This window comes from Limulus polyphemus, unplaced genomic scaffold (assembly GCF_000517525.1).
Source record: "Limulus polyphemus unplaced genomic scaffold, Limulus_polyphemus-2.1.2 Scaffold1217, whole genome shotgun sequence".
Classification (NCBI taxonomy): Eukaryota; Metazoa; Arthropoda; class Merostomata; order Xiphosura; family Limulidae; genus Limulus; species Limulus polyphemus.
The window spans coordinates 103,944-112,975 of NW_013666827.1; the positions used below are offsets into that span (position 1 = coordinate 103,944).

A 9,032-nucleotide genomic window follows, 5' to 3' on the forward strand; every position below is an offset into this window, starting at 1 on the left:
AAATTGTAGCGAAATGCTACAAGTTCTTCAAATACCTATAGAATGATATGTTTCTTTTATGTGAGTATAAAACACTTGAATACACCAGTTCGATTAGCTATGATTAACTCAGGTGAACTTAGCTGTCTTTTCAAGTAATTGTTTAGTTGAAATTCCTTCTTTATTTCTTAATTTTAATTGCCTGGCCCATTTTCTGGTATATATTCATGATCTTAGGAAAACATGTAGGTTTCAAAAAAAATTGATTAAAAACAAAAATACAAAACCCTGTAATTCGAGCAAACTTTTGAAAGGTGGACCTTTCTTTGTCAGTTTTCCTCTGGTAAAGAAAGGCCCACCGTTTGAAAGCACTGGGTTATAGCATTTTGTATTTTTTTTGTCTTTACTAGTATGTATAATACCCATTATTCATTGTGTAGAAAGTCTGTGATGGAGAGAAAATAAACATACTTCTAAGTTCTGAAGTTGAGTTGGGATTTATGGTATTTTTGGCAGGTTTAGTGTGTCATTTTGTTTTAGGTTGTGTGTGTCATGGAGTGATATGTACATAATGCATTTATGTTTTACTGAACTGTATGATATCAAAATGGTCAAGGAATTACACAAAATATTTGAACAAGTTAGTCTTTTAGCAATATTTGTAAGAAGTGCTTTATTTTATGTAGGGTTAAGTATGGACTAATTGTATTTCATGTTCAAATTAATAGGGTTAAGTATAGAGTAATTGAATTTCATGTTCAAATCAATAGGGTTAAGTATGGAGTATTTGAATTTCATGTTCAAATTAATAGGGGTAAGTATGGAGTAATTGAATTTCATGTTCAAATTAATAGGGTTAATTATGGAGTAACTGAATTTCATGTTCAAATCAAGATTTGAACATGAAATTCAGTTACTCCATAATTAACCCTATTAATTTGAACATGAAATTCAATTACTCCATACTTACCCCTATTAATTTGAACATGAAATTCAAATACTCCATACTTAACCCTAAATAGGGTTAAGTGTGGAGTAATTGAATTTCATGTTAAAATGTATAGGGTTAAGTATGAAGTAATTGAATTTCATGTTCAAAGCAATAGGGTTAAGTATGGAGTAATTGAATTTCATGTTCAAAGTAATAGGGTTAAGTATGGAGTAATAGAATTTCATGTTCAAATTAAAATGACAGAGTTCTTTTGTATTTTATATTCTGTAATTATGAGAGAAAATAACAACAACGTGTCATCTAACTATCAGGTGAAGTGGAGCTTGAAAATCTTCCATTCAAAAAGGATGCTTTAAAAAACCTAAATTTACCCATTGAGATACGTGCTGGTATGTATTTATTGTGATCCAGTAAATTTCTTTTTGATGTAAAGTCTCAACTTTTTGTAAAAAAATTTCTATATTCCCATTCCATTGTTTACAGAATGAGTTTTAAAATTTCATTGTGTTTATTAATGTATTCAGTTTTGATTTTAAATACCAGTCTTAAGATAAATTATCCAAAGTAAATATTACCGAAATGTTTGCATTAAGTTTCTTGCATCAATGTGACAGATAACTTAAAATTAATGTTTTATACAAATACTTTTAACTGTATGCTGTAAAAAATATATACAGTATTTTTGTACTGTAAATCATTTTTTTAGTTATTTTTGAGCATAAAATAATTGTTGGGATCTATATCATTTAAAAACAAATTTGTAATTTTTTAAGTAATAATTTTCATACAATTGTAGATTTGATAATAGCAAGAAGAAGATGTTTTATCACACAGTAATTTACTGACATGATCTTTTTAGAGAATCCTATGTTCAAAGTCTTTTCATAAGTATTTGATAAGTTTCTTTATAAAAATGTAAATAATTTTTCAACAAACCACCTTGGTAAATTGTTACATTATTCAAAATTAATATCAGTTAGTCTGAGCATATTTTATTATTGAATGATAGTTGAATTGTTTGGTGAAGAATTATGATAAAATTGAGAAAATAATTATATAAAGACATTTGACAGACTGCATATTTGATTTTTCTTTATTCCAACAATGTATTAAACATGCTGAAAACTTGCTAGATGTGTAGCATTGTAACTGTTATTTAGCCCTTTTCTGATAATTCTGTCTTTCCGAAAGGCTTCATGATGGTTATTCAAACATTGTATATCGTAAAACAGAAATATTTAATCTTAACCCTTTCACTGTTCAATTAATTTTCAGGCTGATTCCCAAAAAGTTTCAATTATTCACCAAAAAATATGAATTTGATCCTTTGTATTACTTTTTCAATATTTAAATAAGCAGTATCTTCTATATCTGACAGTAATATTCCTTGAAAAATAATGATTTAAGCAAAAAAAATTGAGGAAAATTTGAAGAAAAGTGTTCTCCAGTAAATGGCTAACAAGACAAAGTCAGTAAGAAGCCAAAATCATTACAAAATATAAAACAAATTATTTTGATAACAATATCCAAGATATAAAGAAACTATCTTTATATAGATTCTACGTGTGTTCCTGCAAAGTTATAAATTTTGTAATGAGGCATATAAACATCCAGGTTTCACGGCGTAGAACACAGATGGCAGCACGTATACAGGTTTGGTGATTGTTTCAAGTATAGGGCGATATACATGCATGTTGCAGTAGAGGTAAACCTTTTTGATAGTCGCAGGGTAAATCCAAATTTTATGGTCAGTAGGTATAAATGTTTATTTGGATATAATGGAACTACAAAGCATAAGGGTTAAAGGGAGGGATTTTCTTGTTTATAGGCATTTAAAAGGGAAAAAAATTATAACCAACTGATTGATTTCAGTTTATTTTGTTTAACACAAATTTTGAGGGAATTACAGAGTTTTGTTTATGCTGACTTTCATTGGCAAGACTAAACTAAGTTCATCAGCTGTGTTGACTTCTGCCATTCTATTATATAATCCGTAGAATAATTCAGAAGTAGTATAAATCTCCTCCTTTCAATGATATGGGTATAAACTTGGAGAGTAGACTGTACATCGTACAGGACTTGCAAACTACTTATTCCTATTATTTGGCACTGAATTCTATTGTAATGTATTTTATTAACAATGCAATGTCTAGTATTGTTAATAAGACCGTACGTTGCATGTTTTATTGTTTTTTTTACTTTTAATTGATGTAAAAAGTTCTGCAACCAGTTAATATAGTTCGATTTTTAATACTTTGGTATTTGAAAGGTTTTGTCGGGAAAATAAAACTGCAGATTCCTGTCCGAAGATTGAGAAGTGAGCCATGGGTTATTAGTTTTGAGAAGCTTTTCTTAGTTGCAGGACCAGTGTCTTGCACAGAGGTAAACATATTTTCTAAGATGTATTGCTGAAATGCTTGTGTCTACGTAAGTCACTGTCTAATTATGCAACCTTTATGACAAAAGTTATCATATTGGTCGCTATAAAGTCAGAAGAATTCTGTTTTATGGATTTTTATTTAACATGACTAGAGAAATAAAAGTTATTTGTATAAAAACAAATAAAGTCAGTTAAGTGTGACTTCATCCACTTAATCCTGCTTAATAAATTTAATACTAGCATATTTAAGAAATTAAATATGTAAAAATTATGTAGTTGAGTGTGCTTTGATTTTTTTCTGTTAAACGTTGTTTGACTCTATTCTGTATAGTAACAATATTGAAAACGATACGTCTGCTTGAGTAAAATTAATTGTGATGTATGAAGTTGTCCCTCTGCTATCATTCAAACACACTTGTTCATCAGAAGGTATACATTAAGTGTAAACGTGTTGGTTACTTATATTAAACATCACTGTCTGGCTATGAAAATAAAGAAATATCGTCTGGATTCCTAGTTTTAATTGAAATAATTAAAGTTTCATGTAAAGTATTCTGGTTAACAATATGAAATAACAGTAACTTTATGTAATCAGCAGTTTGATGTGTCACAATTTCTTGTTTACTTTCAAATAAAAGAATTTGTACTTAAATCTAACTAGAGTGTTTTATTTATTTAATAAGTAGTCTGGAATAATAGAAGTAGAAAAAATCATTTTTAAATGTCATATGTTAAAAGACAAATTATGACTAGGAAAATATATCTTGGAATCTGTTATTTCTGTGTATCAAAGTAACCATTGTTTAATAAACAAATTACTTTCATTATTTAGCCTTAAAATCATACCTTACTCCCTCCCTCCCCCACACACAGTTACTATTTTTAAATGAAAAATGCTGTCTTATGTAAATATGCATAACATTTTAAATAATTGTTTCAATGATATTTTTAGTATTTCAATCTATGATTTGTAGTTTATTTAGAAACTAAAAACATGTTGGCTTACGTGAACAAACACGGCTTATTGTCGATACAAAATTGGTTTGGAGCACAATAACTCCGTCGTGTATTTGGCAGCGACACAAGTTGGTGGTAGTTAGGCCTTGTTTCATTTTGTGGTGACACTTTAGTAGGGATTTGATCCAAAGTGTTCTAGTACAAATGACAGCATAAATGTTATATTGAAAGGAAGCTAGTGATCATTAAAAAATTAAATGTTTTCTATTTTTCATATACCAGACTTTTATTTGCTTTGCATTTATAGAAGCCAGAAAGAGGTGAGTAAACTTGCTTTCGAACCTGACATGTTAAGTTCGGTGTTTAGCAGGAATTACTATTATGGCTACTATTTTTATTATCTTTGTAACTAGTGTGTTTTGATGGGAAATTTCTGAAGTTTTGCACAGTAAAGAGAACAAAACTGAGTAGAAGGCATAAGAAACAAAGAACGTAAATTATACATTTATTATAACAAGAAATGCAGCTTTTTGATTGAATATTTTTTTCATTTGTATGCAGTATGATGAAGAAAAGGAAGAGCAAATTGTTCAACAGAGGAAGCTGTCTCAGCTAGATGCTTTGGAAGCTAAGTGGAAGGTAGTAGATGATTTGTTCGTCATAACTAAGTTTGGGTATAAATAAACAGGTTTATGTTGGAGGTAGTATAGCCTACACATAAGCTTTATAGTAGTATAGTATAGTATAGCCTACATGTAAGCTTTATAGTGCATTTCAATTTGTAATAACTTGTGAAGATATTCCAACCATTCCTATTTTCACAGTATCATTCTGAATTTTAATCCCCAGGTTATACTTTTTTAAGGTTCCAATTTTTGGTATTGTTTTGCAGGTGTGTTATAACATGATCAGATAAATTTGCCATGGAATGAAATGAAGTAATGACACCATTAAGGTTGAAGTCATTTAAGTGCATTTAGTCCTGCAGCTTTGCTGTAATCCTGAATAAAATATCAACCAATTAGAAATCATATTTATAGATAGCCCATTCAGAAATTGGGACATTCGTTAGTTTCATTGGAAAGATTTCAAAGCAAAAGCCACTGAGCCAAGAATGTGTTTATAAAATGAAAAGCATGGGGTGGAGGTGTGAGGGGGGAAGAGGTTTACATTGAGATGTCACTCTCACAACAAAGAACCTAAAAAGTTTAATACATAAGCCATACCAAAGGTGAAAATAAGAAAAAAACAATTGCAACAATTACAATTTTAAATCAATTAGGGTTTGTATCAGATAATTGTATTTTGAGCTTTGATCAGTGATTGTCTATAATATTTGTTTATTTTAATGCAAAAATTTGGAGTTGAGTATTGTTGCTGTACTGAGAACAAAAAAAAATGTCATTGTTATTCAGAAGCCCCCTAGTGGCACAGTGGTAAGTCTGTGGACTTACCACGCTAAACACCAGGTTTTGATACCCATGGTGGGAACAGCACAGCTAGCCCATTGTATATCTTTGTGCTTAATTGCAAATTGTCAGATATAAAAGACTGTTTAGTGTATGTAGTATTATTAATTTTGTAATTCATTGATGTCGAGCTATTAAACGTTGTTTGCAGTCCATTGATGTTGAGGCTATAGAGATTTCTAGAAGGCCTAAGTGATAGACATATAAATAACTGTGACCAGACGAGCGGAAACAGAGAGAGTAAAAAAGTAAAGTCACAGGAAAGAGAAGTTTGGGGAGAGAAAAGTTAGAAAATACAAAGTTAACCATCGTAGGAGTGAAAGGCCCAACGGTTGATATGTTTGAGTGAGATTAGTAGTTTGAAAAAAAAATAAGGAGAATACCTTGTCTTATCAAAGGGTGTTTTAAGCTAATTGACACCACCTGTGTGGACTTTCACGAAAAGCAGATGATTATTGGAAGCGCATGATATAACTGCAGTAATTTGCTCAACAGCGTAATTGAATTATACATGGATACTATTGCAATAGAAATAGAGAAAAACAGTTTGGCTTGTCAACTGAATTCTAAAGCAATTGAATAGGCCTCAATGGACTTTTGACAAGAAGAAGAGAACTGTATAGTGTTTAAGATACAACAATGATCATTATAGTGTAAAGAATGCTGTACATACGTTTAACTTGCTTTGAATATTTCTATTATTTTAAAAACAAGTCGAGTGCGTGCTGTTTGTTTATTGTCAAATTTTTCTCCAACAAGTCGCAGACACCTACTGTAGAAGAATCCTTGGCCAAACACACCCACATACTTATATTACTATTCATACTAATAAAAAGTAAGTTTCTGACACAAATAAATAACCTTATTAAGATATAAAGAAAAGTATTTATTGGGATATTATAAGAAATATGTTTATGTTCTTACAAGTTACTGGAAACAGACATTGCTATGATTAATTTATTTTTTGGGAATAAATTGTTTTCTATTTCATGGTGTATAAAATAATCTTTTTTGAAACACTGAACTGAATCAGTCACACAAAAATCATCCCGAAAGACAAAATATCATCAAGCAAGTTGATAAATATACAGACATTTTTTTCTGAATTGTGTAATAACATTTTCAAACCTTATTAAGTTATTTTTTATCATTCATTATATTAAAAACATTTTTAAATTGTTTTCTTGAAGGCAGACCAGGAATCAAAGCAGAAGCAATCATATTATGCCTCATCTTACAGCTCCTGGTTAACGTATGGAACATCACTAGTAACCAATATTATTGAAAATCTCCAAGTAAGTGATACGTATGAGAAATAGTTTTTTTTTAAACAAAGAATATCTCACATTCTAGTCAGAAACACTACTCAAATGATAGAAACCAGTATCGTAATAAAACCTTAAATAAATGTTTGAAATTATTATTTGTAAGTTAAGAATTTCAGAATAGTTAGGTTACATAAAATTTAGAAATACAGTCTTGAAGTTTTGAGTAGTAAAGAATGAAAAAACAAGAAATATTTCTAGTTTGGTACAATGCAAATTGGTGCGAATGATTCCTTATTTATTTGTAACATAGGTTTGTTTCAAAACAACAATGACATGTTTGATTGAATGCATCAAAATTGAAGTTATTCATAGAGCATTATAGGTACAATTTAAAATTAACTGTTCACTGAAAATAAAGTAGTTTATCATTTAGTAGCCGAAATAGACTAAAATAAAACCTAATTGAACAAATTCATACACCTTTCATTATGCAGCAAATCTCCCATTCACAAGCATACCACCGAAACAGAATGGAATTAATAAATACTGTATTTTACAATCCTTAAGACACCTTTTAATATTTCGTATCAAAATAGCACACTTTAAAGTAAAACGTTTAAGTTAACTGGAGAAGAGATAATATATTAAAGTATGAATTGATCTGTTTACCACGTATCGTTGTAAAGGAGTTAAAAATTATTAAAGAGTATATCCATTTGGTGTGACTAATTCTCAGTTGCTTGTGATATAAGATTCTTACAAAACAACTGTCAAATATTTTCATTGATAACATCAAAACTGTCCAAGAGCTGACCTTAAAGCAACATTAGATACAATTCAAAACTAACTTTTCACTCAAAATAAGACCCATTTTTGTTCAATTTCATATCAAAGTTTACTGTATATGTCAATTCCTCAACTAATATCAAGAGCGTATAGTTGGTTGTTTCAGTGTACTATTGCCATAATTACCCTAAATTCATTAATTCCAATTGAGTTCATACTTATCTTAAATTTTTATGCCGGAGGACTACTTGGATAGAACTGTACATCATCTAAAGTTTGTGTAATGTTGGTATTCCAACTCTAGTTAAAGCAGTTTACTAAATGTCTGTTCATCCAGCAGTTACATTTATTTTTGTGCTTATAATGTATCATATGTGTGTGTAACAATTTTGTGTTTTAACTTACTGTGTTTGGAAACACGCAATATATAACATATTTATTGTATGAATGTTAAACTGAAACAGGTTTAAATTGTTTAACACCAAACCATGTATGTAACTAATAATACACATAAGCAGTGTAAATTACTTGTTAGCACAGTGTCACTAATGATAGATAGCACACAGTATGTCTTAACTTGAAATATAGTTTAACTACAAACATCAGTGAACATAGGTTCTGTTACACAAGCTCTTATAAGTGAACTATCAAACTGCCAAATCATTTATTAACTAATGTACTGATTATCTTACAGAATCGTAAACTCTTGCCAGATAACTACTCGATCAATCCTCTCTCTATCAACAACTGCTTGATCATTCATACACTGAATACATTAATGAATTCTCAGTCACTGGACTAACTTCTCAGTAAATGTTTCACTAACTTCTCATTCACTGCTTATTCATATTTATCGTTGTCTCTAGATATTGCCTGAAGTTGCTAGATTCTTGGTGTCATTCTGAACTTTCTAGGTCTATTTTTACTTTTATGAACTTACTTGCTCTGAATGTCATGCGCTCTTTAGTTAACATTTAAATTAAAATATTCAAAATATAGCTCACAACAATAAATTTCTAATAAAATAAATGTAAATGATAATTTAAACATTGTATGAACAATTAGAAGTTTAATGTTCACCCTGGAAGAAAGAAGGCCCATCTTTTGTAAGAGTTACATTTTTGTGATTCATAAACATCATATTGATGAAATCAAAAACACAAGTTTTAAAAATAAGGAATGTTTTACTGAAACAAATAAACTAAACTTTGGTCAAAATGAACACTAAAGAAAACAAGGCT

General features: G+C 29.6%; 1 protein-coding gene across 1 annotated transcript in view; it reads left to right on the forward strand.

Moving 5' to 3' along the window:
* The window catches only part of LOC106462652 (vacuolar protein sorting-associated protein 13D-like), a 120,480-nt gene that overhangs the window by 4,171 nt on the left and 107,277 nt on the right, over nucleotides 1-9,032 (forward strand). Inside the window, exons 3-6 of the mRNA XM_022389967.1 lie at nucleotides 1,243-1,320; nucleotides 3,201-3,313; nucleotides 4,830-4,907; nucleotides 6,928-7,032. Coding sequence (XP_022245675.1) covers nucleotides 1,243-1,320; nucleotides 3,201-3,313; nucleotides 4,830-4,907; nucleotides 6,928-7,032 — 374 coding nt within the window. The remainder of the gene's footprint in view (nucleotides 1-1,242; nucleotides 1,321-3,200; nucleotides 3,314-4,829; nucleotides 4,908-6,927; nucleotides 7,033-9,032) is intronic.